Source organism: Phacochoerus africanus, chromosome 2 (assembly GCF_016906955.1).
Source record: "Phacochoerus africanus isolate WHEZ1 chromosome 2, ROS_Pafr_v1, whole genome shotgun sequence".
Lineage (NCBI taxonomy): Eukaryota > Metazoa > Chordata > Mammalia > Artiodactyla > Suidae > Phacochoerus > Phacochoerus africanus.
The window spans coordinates 221,840,757-221,862,990 of NC_062545.1; the positions used below are offsets into that span (position 1 = coordinate 221,840,757).

At 40.4% G+C, this 22,234-nt stretch overlaps 1 protein-coding gene across 6 annotated transcripts in view; it reads right to left on the minus strand.

Annotated features, from left to right (window-relative positions):
• The window catches only part of SMARCA2 (SWI/SNF related, matrix associated, actin dependent regulator of chromatin, subfamily a, member 2), a 191,470-nt gene that overhangs the window by 78,023 nt on the left and 91,213 nt on the right, over nucleotides 1-22,234 (minus strand). For all 6 annotated transcript variants that reach the window (XM_047767718.1, XM_047767711.1, XM_047767716.1 and 3 more), the window contains exons 23-26: nucleotides 20,129-20,295; nucleotides 13,832-13,995; nucleotides 6,854-7,081; nucleotides 2,712-2,789 (exon numbers count right to left, since the gene is read on the minus strand). In XM_047767718.1, coding sequence (XP_047623674.1) covers nucleotides 2,712-2,789; nucleotides 6,854-7,081; nucleotides 13,832-13,995; nucleotides 20,129-20,295 — 637 coding nt within the window. The remainder of the gene's footprint in view (nucleotides 1-2,711; nucleotides 2,790-6,853; nucleotides 7,082-13,831; nucleotides 13,996-20,128; nucleotides 20,296-22,234) is intronic.

Genomic DNA, 22,234 nt, shown 5'->3' on the forward strand with positions numbered 1-22,234 from the left:
AGGTAAAATTCATAGGTAATCAGTGTAAGAGATAACTTTCTGAAGCCACATTTTTAGAAGGAGGAAATAAAAATGTTCAAAAGAAAGGTTTTCTTTTAAAAAGACTATCTGCTTAATGCGTTATTTAACTACAGGGTCCAGGATATAAAATCGAATAATACATTTCAGACTTTCCCTGTGGCTCATGTCATAACAAATAACACATTTGTATTAATTTTACCAGAGAACTAACTTTTTAAAAATAATAGGGGATAAAGAAAGAGTTTAAATATTTGAATTCCAAGTCTAGCTCACATTCCATTCTTGTTTCTCACTACAGTTTTTAATCTGAGGGAATTGGCAAGGATTCAATTTGATTTCCTGCCCCCTGGTGGAGGTGCTAATGAATAGTGAATTGGCCAAAGGCAGCTGGCTGATGAGGAGAATCTTAAAAACCAACACGAAGCAAACCAAAAAAAATCTGTCTTACTCCAAAATGAGAAGTGAACCTTTAAGAAACAAGCACAACACGCACAAAATCAAAATGCCTACAGAAAAGGATTCCCTAACCACCTCCACCTGTTCCAAGCCTGTTTGCAGGATAAGATATTCCCAAATTAAAAGAAGGCTGTGCCTTGACCAGACACTCCATTCCCTGCCTCACACACTGCCAAAGCTTTCAATGTCTGCAAATATCCAGCCCAAAAGTAAGAAAGCAGTATTCTTTTTCCCTTATTTTGGGGCTGATGATGGCAATCACCTCTGGGCCTAATCTAATTTGTATAGTGGCAGACAGCTGATCCTTTCCAGGGTCTCAAGAGTATGTGAGGCTTTGGCTGTGCTGAATTCTCGCCAATCAGCCATCAGGCAGAGAAGCTAAGGGCCTCTAGCCCCGGTGTTCCCCAGTAATCTACATTTTAATAAGTTCCTCAAGGAGAGAAAAGATGTCTATTTCCTGCGTGCACCTCTAATCGCCCCAAACAGAGAATAACCTATAAAGGTGTTGATCGGCAGTATGAATGAAGAAATTTTAAGTTCTTTGAACTCCTTATGTTGACCATGCTGGTAAAGTCTTTTTCCTGTCATTTCTCTTCCAAATGGCTTACGTGGGTAGGATGGTTAATTTAGGAGGGAGACAAATAGTGCACAGCCCGGGGTAGGAGTTATTCCCATGGCTACCTAAAAGTTTCCTGAGAAAGAATTACACGTCTTTTATCTTCAATCATTGTGTGAACACAATCACTGTTCCCAAGACACAAATCACAAAAATAACGTAAGCCTCTACATAGCTGCGCACCCTTCTCAGGCTGTCTAGGCTAAAAAGGTGGAAATTGCAAACACCTTGGGTGATATTTGGCCCAAAGTTGTATTTTGTTTGGCTTGAAGTGTTAAATAATAATAAAAAATTGAATTCAGCTGCAAAGATTTTGAAATCCAGAAACTGAATATAAAAACCTCACTTTCTAGCTTCTTTTGAAAGTTTGGAATTTCAGCTACATGAGGCTTGCAGCTCTGCCCCTCTAGACAAAGCGCCACCTGTTCATCACCATCCACTGACCCCTGTCCACTTGCTTCACTTATGCAAATCACTTGAGACCTGGGAACTTCCAATTTGGGACCTCTAATTGGTGGGTTCTGTAGCATTTGACCACCAGAGTTACAGTTTATACTTATTTACTCCACGATCGGGCTAAATGTTAGAAAGATCAAAATGACTGAAGGTACCGGGGGGAACCTGACAACTTTACACATCCCGACCCAGGCTTACAGCCACACAAGGCTTGAAATTTTGCAAATGCCACCCCTGATTCAATGAATATTTATTAAGCAACCACCACATGCCAGAAACTGTTCTGAGCATTGAAGATACAGAGGTAAATAAAATAGCTATAGCAGATGTCTTAAGAACACAGTCAGATGTGATTTCTGAGGGCCTCCCTCACTAGCCAAGGGGTGTGCTCCTGTCCACGCTAGACTTGTGGCAAGTACCACATAAATCAAAAGTGGGTTGCAGCCAAATTATAGTTGACTACATATCCTAGAATGTCAAGGTTGAAATCCTGGATGCTAAATTGTCAAATGTCAAGGCTGTTTTACAAGTACTTCGTATCAGTGAAATGCAATCAATTTTGATCTTAAAGTGAAGGCTAGACCTTCATGCACAGCTGGTAGGTTACTTCAGCAGGGTCTCTTCAACAGTGTGAGGAGGTGGGAGCCTGTCATTTGAGTTGCTGTCCACACCCACCCCCAGGGAGCATATTCGTTTGGATCCCTCAGGAGTCAGTTAGGGAAGAGCTATGAACTCTGCCGAGGGCCAGCAGGGCCACTGGCCGGGGATTAGACATGAGCTGGAAGTGAGGGTGTGTTTGTGGTAAGCTGAAGACCACATGGCCTGTCCTGAGGGCACAGCTGCTACTCCTGCCCTAGCCAAAGGCTTCCACAGAGAGATGCAGGCCTGGTATCACTGCCCTCACTCAATTTTCAAGAGAAGCCAGAAATCAGGATTCTTTTTATGTTGGCAAGAGATTTGAATTTTAAAAAACATGGCACAGGCCAAACAAAATATGTCTGCAGGCTAAATCCAGCCAGTCTCCAGTCTCTGAACTGAAGGAAAGGCCCGGGGTTCACAAACAAAATTCAGCCTGGGCACAAAGGCTCCAGACATCTTGCATTTAAAAGAAAAAGGGACAGAGGGATCAGGCATTTGTTTCCAGGATTTTCAGTGACATTACCATAAAAAGATCAAATTCCTCCTCTCGTCGAGCAATCATTTGGTTCAGAGTCTCATCGTCGGGCACTTCATCTTCTTCCTGGGGTGTAGAACAGAAGAGAACCACTTAACAGGCTTTGGGACAGAGGCTGGACCACTGGGGTGAGTTATCAATGAGTAAGGTGATTCTGTCCTCCAGACCAGAGCAACCCCATTTCTCAAGCCAGAGAGAAAACAGAAGGCTCACTAGGTAGAGCACTTGGCATTATTATTTTGCAAGTGATTCAGAGCATCTTCCCAGAGCAAAATCTATTTAGGGAGGAAATTGTGGTGCACTGACTCTCCTGGGGTTGGGGGTGGGGGGGTGTATCTTGATTCTCTTACTTTTAAAACAAGTTACTTAATGTCTCCCCACCTGCCTGCCTCAATGACCTCATCTGTAAAATGGGTGTGACATTTACTTCACAGAGAAGATAGAGGATTTAAGTAAGGAAATCCCCATGAGAAAGGACCTAACATTAATTCTTTTAACTCTATTAACCTTATCACCAATATAAATGCTTATTTTCAAAGCCTTACAAAGAATATAATTATATGAAACTTAGTGACTATGCCCAGAGAAAGACCATAAAAAATCATTCATATATATGTGTGTGTGTGTACACAGATATGCATATACATATCTATCTATACATACATTAATACACACACATCCATATGCATATGTTGTGTGTCAAATATATAGCTTTTTAAATATATTAAATCAGAGTATTTCAGTCGCACTATTATGCTCATGTTACAGCTGTGCACCTGACAACTCAAAAGGCATCAATTAACAAGCCCCCATAAAATTCTACTTAATGAAAATAATTTAAATGATGTAAAGAAAAAAATTACATAAGGCCTCACATTTTCATTTTATATTATACCAAGGCATATTAAATCTTTGAAAATTCCTTAGAAGCCAACAGTTCTCAATTTTTTTTTTTAGGAATGTTATGCTATGATTTTCACACTTAAAAAAGATTCTAAGAATTGGGCAGATACTACAGAACTTACCATCCAAAATTATTTTTGTCATATGTCGAGCATGTCAAAAATCAAACGGGGGAGTTTCAGTGCATCAGCAAAGAGAGGAGAGGAAAACCCAGAACTTCAAACATCCAACTTCCCAAATCCTACTTTCAAAACAAGACAATTTGTTCTAGAAAGCGTGTGAGTGTACTAACAGCTCAAATGAGATGACTCTGTCGGTTCCCAGATAAGGTCTTACACCTGGTGTCAGAAATGAATGGAACTCAACAGAGTAAAAACCAACGGCTCAAGATAATCATTACTTGTTAAAAATGCTCCATGCTAGTTCATCTCTAGATGGAAGGCAGTTTGTCCAAATATATGATTCCATTTCATCTGACAAAGACAATGATAAAGACTAACCAGGAGTGTACTAAGATTTCAAGATACAAAGAATCCGGTCAATTCTTTGGTAAAAAGATGTCCTGCTTTGCCTACCTTCTTCCTAGGACTACGTTATCCTCTCAACACCTCTACAATGGGGGGGGAGGGGTTGGACATTTCTCTTTTAAATGGGTGGGAAGCCTGCCTGCAGTGTTCTAGCCTTCACAGAAGACAAACTGGCTGTCAAGAAAGTAGTCACCTGCCTGGGTTCTTTGTGCCCTGGTGCTCCACGGTCCATCAACTGCGGTGATGGCTGCCTCAGAGTTTTAGGACAAGAGCCCCTGACTGCAGACTATCAGTGTCCCTAAACATCTTCGCTTCAGGACATGTGCCATTCAGAAACCAGTTATGTTTGTCTGACGCACTGATGGCTTGGAAGAGGTGGGGAGCCTTAGCAAGGCTGCTCATAGCCAGAAGCAACTGGCACCAGATTCCACTGCAGCCCCACCTGGTGGCCCTCGGGCATTTGGTCCTGTCCAAAATGTCCAAAAGACATAGGATTCATGCCAAAAGGTTCTTGAAATCTGGCCCTATCCAAAATGTTCATGAGCATATTTGATCCGTGACATGTGGTTTTGGACAGGCCCAAATGTCAGGGACCTTTTGGTGTGAACCAAACGTCTTTTGGACTAAATGTCCCTTGGATGCTTTGGATAGCAAGGGCCCTCAGGACTGAGTGAGTTCAACATATTCCTGAAACCTAGGAAGGTGGGAAGGCTCCAGGAAATCCTACATTCCATCTAAACCAGGTGAAGTAATATTTTACAGGCCTGCCCAAAATAGAACAAGGAAACATGTCATGGAGACTCGGGGCTGAGTAACAGCTCTGCCCACAGCTGCTTTGTGACAGTATGTAGCACTCACCCTACTACTTTATTTTTTAAATTTCCAAATGTGCAAACGCTAACCAAAAAAATCACCTGACAATCAATCTAATTTAAATTTGTACCAAATATTCAATGTCAAGAATCAAATCTGGGAGTTCCCATCATGGCTCAGTGGTTAACGAATCCAACTAGGAACGATGAGGTTGGGGGTTTGATCCCTGGCCTGGCTCAGTGGGTTAAGGATCTGGCATGCCGTGAGCTGTGGTGCAGGTCACAGACGCAACTCGGATTCCGCGTTGCTGTGGCTGTGGCATAGGCCAGCGGCTACAGCACCAATTGGATCCCTAGCCTAGGAACTTCCATATGCCATGGGTGTGGCCCTAGAAAAGACAGACAAAAAAAAAAAAAAAGAATCAAATCTGAATCAAGTATTCAATTTTCAGAATCAGACATAGTGAATTACCTGAGATCAAAATTTTTAAAATATGTGTGAATGGATTAATGTACATACAGATGCATTTCCATCATCTTAATGAAATCTAATAGACAGCCAAATACACAAGACTGACAAGTTAGGAGGCATAACAGAAAAGGGCTCTTCAATTTGCAAAAAAGAAAAATTATTTCAGGATTCCTTTAAATATCAACAACTACTTCACCATTAGATTTATTTCAGAAAAAGAAAGTACATGAGACTTTTAAAAGAATTTGGTTTGTACTTTTAAAAGAATTTGGTTTGTTCAAAAACACCCCCCTTAAGGCAAAAATCAAACTACAGTTGACCCTTAACCATCCTGGGGTTAATCCATGTTATTTTATAGTTGGCTCTCCATTTTCACAGTTTCTCTACATCCTTGGATTGAACCAACTTCAGACCTGCATAGAGCTGTTAACTAGAGAAAAACACCTGCCTATAAGTGGATCCACACAGTTCAAACTGTATTGTTTAAGGGTCAATTGTATATCTAATGTACGCAGTGAAAATAGTATTCCACATGAATATATAAGATAAACTCGTGTTTTCATTTACAAACAGGGGCACACCAAACCAAATTTGTCCATCCCGAGCCAATTTTATAAGGATTGGTGCTGGTATTCTGTACAGTTTTTGAGATTACATAATTATATATGTCTTTTCATCTATTTCAAATCCATTTGGGGATAAAAATTTAGTACAGAGTTACTAAGCTTGGCAAGCTAAAAAAATACAACCACCCAAAGATCCCCTAAAAGAAACATCAGTGCATTCTTTGAACAATGTTGGCAAGTAAAAAGAGATTATTTTTTTAGCCAGTAATTTTCTCAGCCTTTGGTCAGCTCTTACAGGAGAATTTGGAATGGAGGTTAAGGTCATTCTTTTCCAGTAAAAGTATGACTCAAAGAGCTAAAGACAAGCTGTGAGGGCTTATTCTCAAACATATTAAAGTGCTGTGATCCCGGATCAAAAGGCGAGAGTGCTATTTTGGCAAGAGGGCTCTGGAAGATGGAGAAAGAAAAGGCAAGGAGGGACCCTTCCAGTGTTCTCTTGTCTCATCTAGCAATTTTGTCCCTCCTAGTGGCCTCTTTGCAGTTCTACATCTCCCCTACAGGGGGCAGCACTCAGTACAATCAAAGATGGGTTGCACCTGGGGCGGGGAGAGGAGGGGAATAAAGGAAGGCTTGGCCTTGCTGGCCAAGCCTTCAGGTTTCTCTAGCAAGTGCTTTTAAGATGGTCCTTTGGATAACTTTCTCAGGCTTTCTGTGTCTGAGGTATAAGATAGCAACTAATTTATTCATTTTAATTAACGCCAGCACCGGAAATTCTTTAGAGAACAAAAAGGTTCTTAATCCTTTCGAGACACAAGGTCACTGATTACATAGGCTTGGCTTTCTTTGATACCTCATTTTCCTCTTCATGCTCCAGTATGGCCTGCAGGAATGCCCTCCGCTCATGGCTTGAAGACTTTTGATCAAACATGCCCGCCTGGATCACTTTCTGATCCACATTCAGCTTGTACTTGGCGGCTGCGAGGATCTTTTCCTCCACGCTGTTCACAGTACAGAGTCTCAGCACGCGGACCTCGTTCTGCTGGCCAATGCGGTGAGCACGGTCCTGTGCTTGCAGGTCCTGTTGGAGAGAAAGATAACACTTGAGTGCCTCTGCACCTGGATTAACCGGACCTACACATCGCCCACCCAAGAGGGAACTATGGAAGCGTTATTCAATCCACCTATATTTTGAAAATATACAGGCTACCCTCCTTGGAAAGTTTCAAGGTCATTCCTAGTTGAGCGAGGTGACGCTCAAATTAGCCAAGCCAACTGAAATACATTCCAGGTTTTGAAACCCAGGTCTCAAGATGTTTTTATATGCCCCTAGGTTCAGCATCAGAATTAGCCCCTAACTAAAAATAAAGTAAATTTGATGTCAGAATTATGATTTTGATATTAGCTATAACTAACCTTTAGCTAACCTTAAATTGGAAGGTGTTAAAGATGATTTTTAATTCATCAGAAATCACTGAATTATACACACACATTATAAATATATACACACACTGCACATATAGTGATTGCTACTGTAGCAAATTCATAGGATTTAATTCCATGAAAGACTCAATCTTTACTTTAGGGAATGAAAAGCATTGCCAATCAAGTAGTAAACCACTTTTAGGGGACAGAAATTTGTCACTGTGTATCAAAAGTATTAAAATTGGGCATGGCCCCTAATTCAGAAATTTCACTTCTGGAAATGTATCCTAAAGGAATAATCATGGATATGTACAAAGATTTACAATAAGGATGCACCTCTCAGCATTACATATTACTTAGAATATTTTTAAAATTTTTATGAAACTTCCCAGGCCAGGGTTTGAATCTGAGCCACAGCTACAACCTGCAACAATGCTCTATCCTTTAATCCACTGAGCCCGGCTGGGGATTGAACCCATGCGTCCACAACAACCCAAGCCACTGCAGTTGGATTCTAACCCACTGTGCCACAGCAGGAACTCCTATAATGGTTTTCTTAAAGGGAAAATTAAGTAAAAATTCAACAGTAACAGACTGGTTAAATAAATCACAGTTTTCTACAGTATGTATGTACAAACATAGTACATTAAAATTATATTGTAGACACTTAATGACACAAAGCTATAATAAATGAAAACCACAAATTATGTATGAGTACATACATTATGATTATACATGTCTATATTTATCTCTACCAAGAAAAGGCAGGAAGGACAAATGCCAAGAAGCCAATAATATTTATATGTTCAGGTAATAAGATTATAGGTGTTATTAAGTTCTCTTCCTTTTACTTTCATGTGGTGTGGCTTTTTTTTTTCTGCTTTGAACATATATTATTGTTATAATGTTAAAAATGGTTTTAGTGAAATCCTTAAATAAGAACTTTCATAAAGCTATGAAGCAAGGTTACCTAATTTGAAGGCTATGCAATAAAAACTTCTTGGTGTGTCACTTTCATTCTTTCTGGGCCATGTCATGGTCTCCAGGCCAGTACCAATCAGTCGTTTCCATGTGTCCCCATTAGACCCATATACATTTCTACGGTATCCTGCATCCCTGGCAGCCTATTTGCACAGAGCTGATACCCCACAAATGCAAGCCCATCACCTTGACCAGAGGAGCTTTCTGGTCACCATGCAGCACAAGGACACAACAGGCCAAAGTCTTTCCTGAATACCTGTCTTTGCAACAGGGACCTTTCAATTAAATGACTAATTGGGAAAACATTTTTCCTCAGAAGATATTTGAATAAGTGACTATAAATATGGGAGGGCTAAACAATGAATGTAGTTGGGACTCATTCAGGTTAGGTTATTTTCCAAAGACGAGAAAGTGAGATGGATCATTCAAATCCAAAGGGGCTGGGGAAACGAAACTTCGAGCTCTGAGTTCAGTCATCTCTCCCCACACAGCTTCACCAGAATGGCTGAGCAGCAGCCAAGCTGGGAAGTTCTGTATCATCAGCCTCTTGCTTATTTCCTAGATGCCCTAGACAGGGGTCATACACCATCCCCAAAATAGGCACAATGGTAAATATTCCAGGCTGTCTGGGCTTAGAATAAAAACACTGGGCAACTGTTCTCATCAAAAGGCTAATATTCATTTTTCTTTCTTTTTCCATGTTACATTTTATACTTTAAAATGTGAGAACAGTTCTTCACTTGCCAAGTGGTACAAACTCAGATGTCAGGCCAGACTCAACCCTGGGTCGGAGTTTCCGACCCCTGTTCCAGAAGATGCTGATAAGCCACAATATACCACAGTACTGTGGCAGCAGAATGTGATGGGTGAGGAAGCAGAGGACATGCACCATCTACAAACAAGGTAACAAGTTCCTGAACCCTTGGGTACTTGCTGCCATTAGTGTTTTGTTTTGTTTTGATGGTGGTGGTAAGGTGGTTTTTTGTTGTTGTTGTTATGTCTTTGTTTTTGGGTTTTTTTTTTTTTGTATATCTAAGATGATATATCTATTTAGAAAATAGCAAAATTCACTATTTCTAGCCTGAAGAAGTTTATGCAAGATAAGCCAGTGGGCCCCTAAGCCAAATATGGGGGGGAGATATGACAAAGAAATAAGGGCTGTAATTGCTGAATGGATTATGTAGCATGTCCATGGTCTTAGTGGTCTGAAACCTCATCACACTGGCTTAGATGTGATTATATCTAAAGATAAGAACAGAGCCTGAGAAAAGGGCCTCTAAGGTAAATATAGGGTTGAGGATTCTGTAATAACAACACAACTCCATCGCCATGGGTTAAAATGAACAAAATACATAAAAGTATTAACCCATGTTTCTCCTAACAGTTTGGAAAAGAGAGTTCTGATAACCCTGAGGGGTTTCAAGGCCAATTCCACATTCATATGTTCTATCTTTGACTTTGGGGCTGGCCTCCAATTAGCAACTTTAAGATCTGTATCTTCGGTGTGTCCACCCATGTCAAATAAACCCCCTATTTCAACAATGTGGCTTAATTTTGACTGAACGTGATAAAGAATAATTACAGGTAAAAAATTTTTTCAATGCATGCTGAAACCAACATGATAAAAAGAACTCTACAGCTCTCATTTTGGGGGCCAGACAACATTTACGCAAGACTACAAGGCAGAAAGAGCCCCAAGCCAGGATTCAAACCCAAACCCAGCCAGACTGAATCTTGGCTGTGCTTCTGGGCCAGTTAATACTGATGGGTTTCCAAAATGGGACCTAATCTAACTTACAAGCTTTTGCACAGCAAAGGAAACCAAAAACAAACAAAAAACAAATGAAAGAAAAGGCAACTTATGGAATGGGATAAAATAGTTGCAAACAATGCAACCAAAAAGGGCTTAATCTCCAAAATATACAAACAACTCATACAACTCAACAACAACAAAAACAAACAACCCAATCGAAAAATGGGCAGAAGACTTAATCAGATATTTCTCCAAACAAGACATACAGACGGCCAGCAGGCACATGAAAAAATGCTCAACATCACTAATTATTAGAGAAATGAAAATCAAAACTACAATGAAGTACCATCTCACACAAATCAGAATGGCCGTCATTAATACGTCTACAAATAGCAAATGCTGGAGAGGGTGTGAAGAAAAGGGAACCATCCTAAACCATTGGTGGGAATGTAAATTGGTACAACTACTTGGAAAACAGTATGGCGGTTCCTCAGCAAACTCAACACAGAACTACTCTATGACCCAGCAATCCGACTCCTGGGCATATATCCAGACAAAACTACAATTCAAAAAGATACATGCAACCGTATAATCATAGCAGCAATATTTACAATAGCCAAGGCATGGAAACAAGCTAAAGGTCCATCGACAGGGGAGTAGATTAGAAGATGTGGTACATATACATAATGGAACACTACTCAGCCATAAAAGAATGAAAGAGTGTCATGTGTAGCAACATGGATTCAACTAGAGATTCTCATGCTAAGTGAAGTAAGTCAGAAAGAGAAAGACAAATACCACAGGATATCACTTATAAGTGGAGTCTGAAATATGATACAATTGATCCTATCTAGAGAATAAAAACAGATCCACAGACAGAGAGAACAGACTTATGGTTGACAGGAGGGAGAAGGGAGTGGGATGGATGGGGAGTTTGGGGTTGGTAGATACAAACTATTACACTTAGAATGGATAAGCAATGAGGTCCTACTGTACAGCTCAGGGAACTATTTCTAGTCTCTTGGGATAGAACATGATGGAAGATAGTATGAGAAATAATGCATATATATATATACTGAGTTACAACTTTGCTATACAGCAGAAATTGCATAACATTGTGAATCAACTACTCGAATAAAAATATACATAAAAATATATTGCCAGGTTTCCTTATGTATAAAATACTTTGAGGTAGGCAAAGTGCCTCACAGTATCTGGTAGAATTGTCACTTAACAAAAGTTAGTCCTCCTACCTTTTAAATGAACAACCAGTGTTCATCCTGTATCTTTTTTTTTGTTTGTTTTTTGGGGTTTTTTTTTGGTTTTTTTTTTTTTGGCTTTTTAGGGCCGTACCCATGGCATATGGAGGTTTCTAGGCTAGAGGTCGAATCAGAGCTACAGCTCCTGGCCTATGCCACAGCCTCAGCAACACAGGATCTGAGCTGCGTCTGAGACCTACACCACAGCTCACAGCAACACCAGATCCTTAACCCACTGAGCGAGACAGGGATCAAACCCACAACCTCACGGTTACCAGTCTGATTCAATTCCGCTGCGCCACCACAGGTACTCCTTTCCTATATCATTCTAAGATCACTGATTTTTGGAAGAAAAAAAAAACTTGCCCAAACAAATGGCCATGTTTAAGTGACAGGTGTGAAAAATCTGGTTAGTCTAACAGACCAAATCAGGTAGAAGTGAATCATTGCAGAAATATATGGCCCCATGTGAGGAATCTGTGGTAAATGAGACCTGAGCAAATGGGTTCTGTGTTTTGTTGCTTAAGTTTTAGCTCACATACACTTAAAAGTGAACTGTTACTTTAGTCCACATGTAGTTAAAAGTGAACTGTTGGTTATGGATGTAATTTACTTGGACTCTGGAGTCCCACTTTTAGCCACTGGTCATAAAACTGTGTGTGCGTGTGTGTGTGTGTGTGTGTGTGTGTGTGTGTGTGTGTGTGAAGAGAAAGAGAGAGGAGAGAAGGGCAGAGAGAGATGCAAAGATGTCCCAGCATCCTTTCTCATGGTAAATTAGCATTTCTAGGAACAGTGATAGCCTTGGGCTCTTAGCACTAGTGCTGTGAAAATGAAGGTGGACAACTGAGACACCACAGAAATGTTTACTTTGAAAGATAGGACCTAGTGAACTCTCCATTCACCAGTATTCAGGTTATTGTTTCTCAGTGAAGATTTAGGCGGCAGCAGGGAGGCTAATCTGAGAGTGCTGGGAGCAGGGAAATCACACAGCCCTCCCCTTAGATAACCAGCCTAGCTCAGTGCCTGTGACATAACAGCCCCTCAATAATGTCTGTGGAACAGACACTGAATCGCCAAGGCAAAAGGAAAACTGCAGGTCTCTTATAGGATTATGAATTCTACCTGTGCTCTGGGATGCAACATAGGATAAATATATATACTTTTTGCTGGTCACTTACAACCCTTTCCAAGGTCAGAACATTTCAAGAGGAACTTGACTTTAATGTCTTCACTTAGAGAGAATGACTGGTGGCTACCCAAAGGTTGGGGACCACTGCTTTACTCTTCAAATCAGTGCTCCTCAGCTGTGGGAGAACACCTGTGTGTGAATCTGCTGGGAGCTTGAGCTGTGTAGACAGAGACGTCTACACAGACGATACATAGAAAACCCTACAAAGTTAAGGGTGGAGTGGTAGGGAAGGAGAAGCAGGCATGAGTGTTTTCTTTAAAAGCTCCCTCATAATTCTAATGCACCTCTGAACCCCACGTGCTGCCAAGAACAACTTCCATATATCTTTTCCATCCAATCTTCACAACTTAGTAAGGAAACCAAGACACAGAGAGTGCCCAGGGTAGGCTGACAAAGAATTCACCTTCCTGTGTGACAGCTATAGTTCTTTTTCTGCTTTTGAATCCACCTTTGTTCCAACGTGAATCAAATTCTCACGTCTATCACTCCACCCAATATCTTACAGGCAGGTGCACAACCCCCAGATTAATTTAGGAAATCTGTGCCACAGGGGACCTATTTTGTTTGTTTTTTTTCTTAGCCATCAAAGTCCTCCTTTCAAAGGATAAACTCTAAACTTACCTGCCTAAGAGAATGTAGTACTAGACACTCTATAGAATTTATTTTTTTTGATGATTTTAAACAAAACACACAGAATAAAAGACTAACATATACAAACTGTTTGGCCTTGAGGAAGTTACTTAAAGCTTCCTGGGACTCATTTTCCCTGACTGTAAAGATACAAGTAGTAATAATAACAACCTCACAGAGTTGTGAAAACTTGAAGCTATGACCATAAAGAGGCTGGCACAGAAGGAGGGTCCAATAAACACTGGATGTTTTTCGTTTTTTTCTTGGAACATTTCTGATTTATCCTTAACCCCGTGTACTTTGCTCAGTGGCAATCCCAGGAGATGGGGTATGAGAGGTTTAAAACTAAGCAGAAACATGAGTTTTGTCCCCTAAATTCGAGCTCCTCAAAAGCACACCAAAGGCATGTGTAAGACATCTTAATATCTATGATCCAAGGGAAATAAGGAAACAGCCATATAATGTGCAGAGCTATTTTCCCTTTGGAGAAATGATCTACTTGTTTAGAAAGGTGCTCTGCCCCCTGAAGGTGTATGAGGGAACTGCTCATCCTCCAGTTTCTCTCCTGGGCACCCAAGTCAGAAATATGCAGACCTGGTGAGGATTCCAGTCGCTGTCAAAGATGACCACAGTATCAGCTGCCTGGAGGTTTAGGCCCAGGCCTCCAGCTCTCGTGCTCAGCAAGAAGATGAAATACTGGGACCCGGGTTCATTGAATTTCTTCAGCAGAGCAGCACGATCTTCAGACTTGGTGGTGCCTGAGGGGATAGGAAAAATAAATTTGCCAATTAACTCCTGTCTGAAAAAGGCCCAAATCTAGACAAAAAGGCTAGCTTTCTTGAGAAAGAGACTCTCAGTATTGGTGAGGAAATCCCCTAAGGTTTCTGCACTTTTGAAAGGAACCCTGAATATCTTGCAATGACAAAATAGAAAATTAAAAAAAAAAAAAAAAAGAGAGGGATAGTAAGGAACTTTGCTCAAATCACAAAGGAATGCTTTGCCTACTACTCATTGCTCCAAAATGTTGCAGAGTTTCAACATTCTGACTGGGCACCCATGAAACTTTATAAATCCTACAACATTCTTGTGCTAACCTAAACCTTGATGAAAACATTTTCTGGACTTATTTTTATGCTTGAAAACACTAAATAATTTTAAACACACACACATGTCTATAACGATTATTATAATGGCTTAAAGCTACTTTGCTAATAGGCTTTGGAGTGGGGACTTGATTATGCCAAGAGAATGGAAACAAAAGGAAATCGATTTCTCCTGTACTTTACCATTCAGATGGCTACTGAGCATGATCTGGCTGGTAAAAAACATACAATGGGAATGGAATATTTTTATCCTTGTTAGCATGACTTGAAGCCAAAATTATTTAAAAAAAAAAAAAAGCAATCTGTCCGTTGGTTTCTCATGTTGACATTCTTTGCTGTTGAGTTCAAAGGATATAAACTAAAACCAAACACAGCAGCAAGTAATACACCTGGCAGTGGGTAAGCCATGGAGGCTGATGAGACTCCACAAAAGTGAATAAGCAGAGAGCACCAAATCCCAGAGAATGGTGCTCGCTTTTAGGGCACAAAGGCCTTGCATCTCAAACAGCCCCTCATTCACACACTATGTATATTTGTAATGTATTTACCTGGTCATTTCATTAACTGCATTGTAGAAAAGAATAGAAAAAAGAAAAGAAAAGAAACGAAAAGCCCTACAATGTTTCATGTGAATATATATACTTCACTAGCAAAGTGTAGCATCACAGTTTTGAAAAAGACCTCAGGCTGTTGGGAAATCTATATGCATGTTACATGATAGTCCCCAATTGCCTGCTATACAAATATTATTTCTACATAGTGTTCTTTTTTTTAAGGATGAAAATATACCAGCCATTTATTTCAGAGGATTAAAACATTTAAGTGACTACAGCTAATGGAATCAAGTTACTGCAGAGGTTCAAGTTCCCAAATATGGGGGGGAATCTGTTTTTCATATTAATAAAAATAGTTAAGTACCCTCCAGAGGAGGGAAAAAGAAAATTTCAGATTTCTGCCAATAGGGATTAGAAGCCAGGGGCATGGGGAGTTCTCCTCATTCAACGAAGTCACGTTTTTCAGAGCTCATTTTACTTTGCAAAGCAGATTTCAAGTTTAGCAACCCGGTCAAATCCTGCAAGGATGAACTGTAAGAATTTAGATTTTTGAGGAGGGACACAAAATGTGTTTTGTGGAGTGAGGTTTCAAACACGTGGTATCCTTTTATCTGTGATTTTCGGAATCGGCTTGGTGAGATCATGGTGAAATCTATGTTCACGATACTAGCAGAAAACATGTTCTGTTCTATCATGAAACCTTTTGGCTACACCACATGGTCCAGGGCCAGTAAACTGAAGGAAAAGCCACAGAAACAAATACCCTCCCACCACCAAAAAAGCCTCTAAAATGAAGAAGAAGGAGTTCCTAGAGATAATGGTGCAGCCAGCCTTTTGCACTCATGGGTTACACATCCAGGGATGCAGCCAATAGTAAATCAGAAGTATCTGGAATAGGCGTTCCTGCTGTGGCTCAGTGGGTTAAGAACCTGGCACAGTCTCTGCGAAGGTGTAGGTTCGAACCCTGGCCTCGCTGAGTGGGTTAAGGATCCTGTTCAGATCCCACATTGCCATGGCTGTGGTGTAGGCCGGCAGCTGAAGCTCCAATTCAACCCCTAGCCGGGGAGCTTCCATATGCCGCAGGTGCGGCTATAAAAAGAAAAAAATAATAAAAAATAAGTATTTGGAACAACAACAACAAATTTCAGAAAGTTTCAAAAGGCATAGTTTGAATTTGCTGAGCACCAGCAACTACTCACACAGTATTTACATCGTATTAGGTACCATAAGTAATCTTAGGTATCATAAGTAATCTGGGGATGATTTAAAGTATACAGGAGGATGTGCACAGGTTATATGCAAATACTGAACCATTATATATCAGGGACTTGAAGATCTGTGGACTCTGGTATTTGTGCGGGTTCTGGAACAATCCCCGCTTGGATACCAAGGGATGAGGGACCAGCTGTATCTTTTTTCTGACATCAGGGTACAAAAACTATGCATCTTTATACTATGAGGATAGAAGTTCACTTGCGATCCACTGATCTGAAAAAAAATCAGTTGACAATCACATGTATTAACATATGAATAAAACTAATTCATGGATATGATGACTTGGGATGAAATAACCCTAAATGCAAAAGAAAGCACTGAAATACGAAAGCAATTTCAAAATTATTTGGTTGAAGAGTTTTTAGGGACTATGCTAGATCCCTCAAGCAAACAGATTGACCAGATACCTTGTATATATTTAAAGTGTATACATAGTTTGGAATTTGGCACATGATAAAGCCAGGGGAAAATATGACTGAATTACTTTTCATGCAAAGCTATGACATTTCTCTCTTTTTTTTTTTTGAATGGCTTAATTTAATTTTTCCTTTTTTGGCCGCTCCACAGCACATGGAGTTTCCAGACCAGGTATCAGATCCGAGCTGCAGTTGCGACCTAAGCTGGTAGCTGTGACAATGCAGGATCCTTAACCCACTGTGGCAGGCTAGGGATCAAACCAGTATCCCAGCGCTCCCAAGACGGCAGTGATCTCGTTGCACCACAGCAGAAACTCTAAAAGCTGTAACATTTCTTAAAACACAATTCAGAATTTGATGGATTACTATTTCCACTAGTCAAAGGTTTCTCAAGCCATGATCTTTGCTGATCATCAGCAATCTTCGGGATGTTGCTCCCGCAGATTCAAAGCACTGTGTCAGGGTTTATCCCCAGGCAAATAAATGCTGTTCACAGGTGGCACAGGAGTTAAAGTGTGTCAGGTCCACGTTCTTTTAGACTTTGATGTAGAACCTAACCAAGAATACAATTAATAATGAGGGCAATTGTGTTGAAAATTGCAGAATTTGCCAGAAGGAACACACTGCCAGGGTTTCATGATTACTCATTTTAACTTAGTTTTAGCTGCTTTTGGAAAATGTCTTCTGGGATGGAACCTCAACACTTGCTCTCACTCAAAAATCATTTCCAGTGAAAACAAAGACTATAATGGAATAGCGGTTAAATCTACTCATGCAACCATACTCTTTGCAGAAAAAAAATATACTTAGCGCTCATCAAATTCCCCCCCCCAAAGGTCAAAAATCTGGGACATCCAATTTGGCAATGAAAATCTGAAGTCACGAGTTCTCCTATGGTCCAGTGGGTTAAGGATTCAGCATTTTCACTACAGCAGTTCAGGTTGCTGCTGTGATGCAGCTTCAATCCCTGGTTTAGGAACTTCCTTGTGTCATGAGCGTGGCCAAAAAAAAAAAAAAAAAAGAAAAAAAAGAAAAAAAGAAAATCTGAAGTCATTCTAACAACTGGGTTAAGAGGTGTGGCTGGAGGGTAGTACATTTGGAAGTATGTGTACTTACTTATTCAGGTGTACATTAACTGATGCCCATGAGTTCCCTCTAACCCCAAAACAAGTGGCTACCGTTTCTTTTGGGTAGAAGCCCATACAGCCTTCTCGATGCCACCTGGAACACCTAATGGAATGTGCTTAATTGTTTCCTCCAGCCTAATAGTAAGGCCTTCAATGGCAGGATCAGTGAGTGGCACATTCTCTTGAAATGGCCTGGCCGTTTTCGATGAATCAATTAAAAAATCTGAGTAAGTTCAAAATCATTCTTAAAACGCTGTCTCTAGGAAAGTAGGCTGTATTTTCAGCAATGGAATAAACCTTGCTGGATCTCCTAAAACTGATTCTAAACTAATTTGCAATCAAAGAGATCTCAGAACCTGGTTTTGTCATTTGCTTCAAGTACAACCTTTGGCAAGTTATCTCTCTAAGCCTCTGTTTTCTCATCTTTAAATGGGGCTCATATTTATAACTTAGTACAATGGGATAATAATAGCTTGTTTGCTGAAAAAGTTAAATTAATAATGCACATGAAGTGCTTTGCCTGGCATCCCACACACAGTAGGCATTCCATAAGCATTAGCTTTCATGACTGTTACTATTGATAACAATAAAGACAGCAACCAACAGACTACTAAAGATACTCTCTCAAACTAGCAAGCACATATTAGAGCGATTTAAGGAAATTCACTTCTTGCCAGCTTCCCAGACTCAAATATTCCAAGGCTGCAGTCCCCAGAGAGCAGAGACTGAAAAAGAAATCCCACAATGCAGTAAACAAAAGTTCTACAAGATACCTGCAGGGAGCTATACATACAGGGGAATAGAGCTAGCTGCCCCTCACTTGAGCAACAGTACAGGAGGGCTCAGGTGAGGGGCTGAAGGAGGGCTGAACTTTCTCCTCACAGAAAGGGCAGAACGAACACCTCTGCTGAGAGGACAAGACACAAGGCAGATTTGCCAAAAGACAGACTGTGGCAGATATAACTATAGTTGTATAACTTAATGTTATATTTATATAACTATATAACATTAAGTATTTAACATTTATTTATGAATGTATTTTTCAGAGACTTTAAGGAGCAGAGGTTAAAAGACTTTTATCTGTTGTTTTTTCTTCTTCCCTTTTTTCTTTTCTTTTCCTTTTTTAAGACTGCACCTGTGGATACAAAAGTTCCCAGGCTAGGGATTGAACCAAAGCTGCAATTGCCAGCCTATGCCACAGCCACAGCAACATCAGATCCGAGCCACATCTGTGACCTATGCCAGAGCTCACAACAATGCCAAATCCTTTAACCCACAGAGTGAGGCCAAGGATAGAACTCACATCCATGGATGCTAGTCAGGTTCTTAACCTGCTGAGCCACAATGGGAACTCCTAAGACTTAAAAAAAAAAAAAATCAAGTCTGTCAGAAGGTATAATTAATTTAAAAATCAATAATGCCCTAAGAGGCAGACTACACAGAGAACTCACTTAAAAAGTCAAGTAAGAGAACAGACAGCACGTCCGAGGATGGGAATATATCTAGCTATCTCTTAACTCATGGCAAAAGGGGACAAAAATGTAAGACTGAAAATAAAACAAAATCTTTTAATGGAACATAAACTTTAAATTTCCCATTTAACAATAACTTGAATATTGCATCAGAAAAAAAAGTGGTATTAGTAACACTATGCAGGGATTCAACACCATCCTGGCTGTAAATTAGCCCCTATTCCAATTTACCACTCTTTAAAAGTGTCATCCTCTGGCCCTAGAATGAAAATGTTGGTATCTTTAATCTCAGAAACACTAGGGCTGCCATCCAAATCATACAGCAATTTAGGAAGTTCTCCTAAACTCTTATTTACTTCCATTCATATTTTCTTACTAATTTTTTTTAGAACATGGTATTTAAATTTCCGTCTTACAATCAGGCAAATATTTTACAGTTTGCAGAAATTCAGGCAACAATAAAGCCCCATCTCTTAACATAGCATGTAGGCATGTTCTACTTAGAAAAAAAGGAGAAGCTTTAACGACAGAAGTAATCTTAAATGAACTACTGCAGTGTTACCGAAGGAAGGAGACATAGCCTTTATCCCTTTAAAATATGCCTTCAGAGAAAAAGCTAAAGGCTTATCAATATATTCTATATGGGGTATGGGTAACAGACAGGTCTAAGGACAGGAGGGTTTTTATGTTTTAGTTTGGTTTAGTTTAACTGTGGTTCTTATAAATGATTCTGAGTCCACTTGCCTGGACTTGTATGTGGGATAATCAGCTGTGCAAATGATTGCAGCTTATTGTAGGCTGGGAGATATAAAAACTGCTATGGAGAGAAGCTCCACCCCACTAGTTAATTCTTCAACAATTTCCTCCTCCTTTCCGCTGAGTGCCCATCACCCCTGCACTGAGTAGTGCGGACTCAAAGCCCAATAATTCCTTTATGCACTCACCATCAAGGCGCAGGTAAAGGAAGTTCCGAAAAGCAAAGTAATCCTCCATGATGGTCATGAGAGACGTCATCTGGCAGAAAAGCAGCACGCGGTGATTAGTCGCTCTCAATTTTGGCAGAATACGATCAAGTAGCTCAAACTTTCCTGAGGCCCGATACAGCTCGGCCCTGAACCCAAAAATGCAAAACAAGAAGACAGTATTACTGCTGTCTTCTTGAAGGATCCAGTAGAGCTCTGAATTTCTCACAGTGCCTTGCGCATAGCAAACTTTCAATGAACAGCTACAGAGTGAAGGAATGGATGAATGAATAGCCACTCCCCAAATGACCAACAGTATTTCATGGGAGAAGAAAATACATTCAAACAAAACCCATAAAGAGTGCATTATACGTGCTGGGTTCTAATAGAGTCCAGGAAGAAAAGGAAACCTTAGGTTTCTAATATGTTCTCTCTCAAATCTCTCTCCCTCTCTCTAATACAGGCATACATTATATACTGGCATTTCCTTAAATCTCTACTTATTCAGTACATAATATTACTAATTGAGGGCATTTAAGATTCATTTTTAAATGAGGACCTACTATGTGCCAAGCACAATGCTTGGCATGTGTAGAAGCAAAATAGAATCCCTGCCTTCCAAATGGGTCATGACAACTTGTGATAAATACTAAACACAAAAATAGCAAGTGGCTATGAGAACTCATCACAACATGTGATACCGTCTTTAGATTAGATCAGAGTTTGGCAAAACGTCGGCCCTGGACTGCAACTTGTTTTGAAAATGAAGTCTTATTGGAACACAGCCATGCTGGCTCACTTCGGCTTGCCTATGGCTGCTTTCACCTGCTCCAGTTTGCTACTGTGGCAAAGTGGAGCAGGTGAGACACAGACTTTCTGGCCAGCAAAGGTGAAAACATTTGAGATCTGGCCCTGTGCAGAAAAAAAAAATTGGCAGCCACTGGTTTAGACTATCAAGGGTGACCCCACTGAAGAGACAACAGTAAGGGTAAAATCTGAAATAGCAAAATACAACCAGGTGAAAAAGGGAGGCTTGGAAGCAGAGAGCAGGAGATTCCAAGAAGTAGAAAGAGAGTGTGCAAAGGCCCGGAAGAGTAAAAGAACCCGGTGAGTCTGAGGAATTAAAAAAACGGGGTGTGTGTGTGTGTGTGTGTGTGTGTGTGTGTGTGGCTTAAGCATAAATGTGTGTGTGTTTTGGGGACTGGGGGATGAGAGCGGAGGTAAAGAGGGTAGGAAGAAAGAACTGATGCTGTAGAGCTCTGTTAGTTTTAGTTTTAAGGGCAATGAAAAGCCATCGATGGGTTTTAAACAGGGCAGTGACAAGATGTGACATCTTTTTAAATGATCACCATGTACACTGTGATTGGGGAGGGGACAGGGTTACATAGAAATTCACATCGAAATATGATGGCTGAGGGCTGTCAAATAGAGAAGCATGTCAAGGAGCTAAAGTACAGCTTTTTTCTTCCACAAGAAACTGCTTTCCTCTTTTATCAACAGGGATGTGTTACAGAGATGATATTGTTGGGAAAGCTCAGCAGTGCACGTGAGGTCTAGTCTATGACATTGAAACGTATCACTGGTAGCTGCTTTTATGACACAGTGAAGAGACACAGTTTCAAGTGTTCCCTGCGCTGAGAACCACCCTCCAAACACCCCAAGGCCACGTGATGGCACCAAGAGTGAACAGAGGACCCAGAGAAAAGGACGAAAAGGAGAGGTGGGAGCGCCTAGTGGCACTGGTTCTGGATGGCTTCCAATTCCTGGAGCTTACACCAGGGACACAGCCTACCCTTGGGATCCACAGAGGACCCCTTGATCCTCATAAAAATTTTCCTGGTACCAAACAAGCCAGACAGAGAATTTCTATTAATGCAAGGCTCTGTTTTGGTGGTGCTGCAGGCATGATTCTCTTCCAGGTAATGAAAAACATTTCTTACACAGATCATACTCTAACAAATCACTATGAAGTCATATATATTTATAGCAGATCAGACATTTCCTCTCATGCATGTTCATGTTAACTATCAACTTGAAATTTCATAGGATAAATTCTCCTTGAGCTCAAGCCATACTACTAGTTATAAG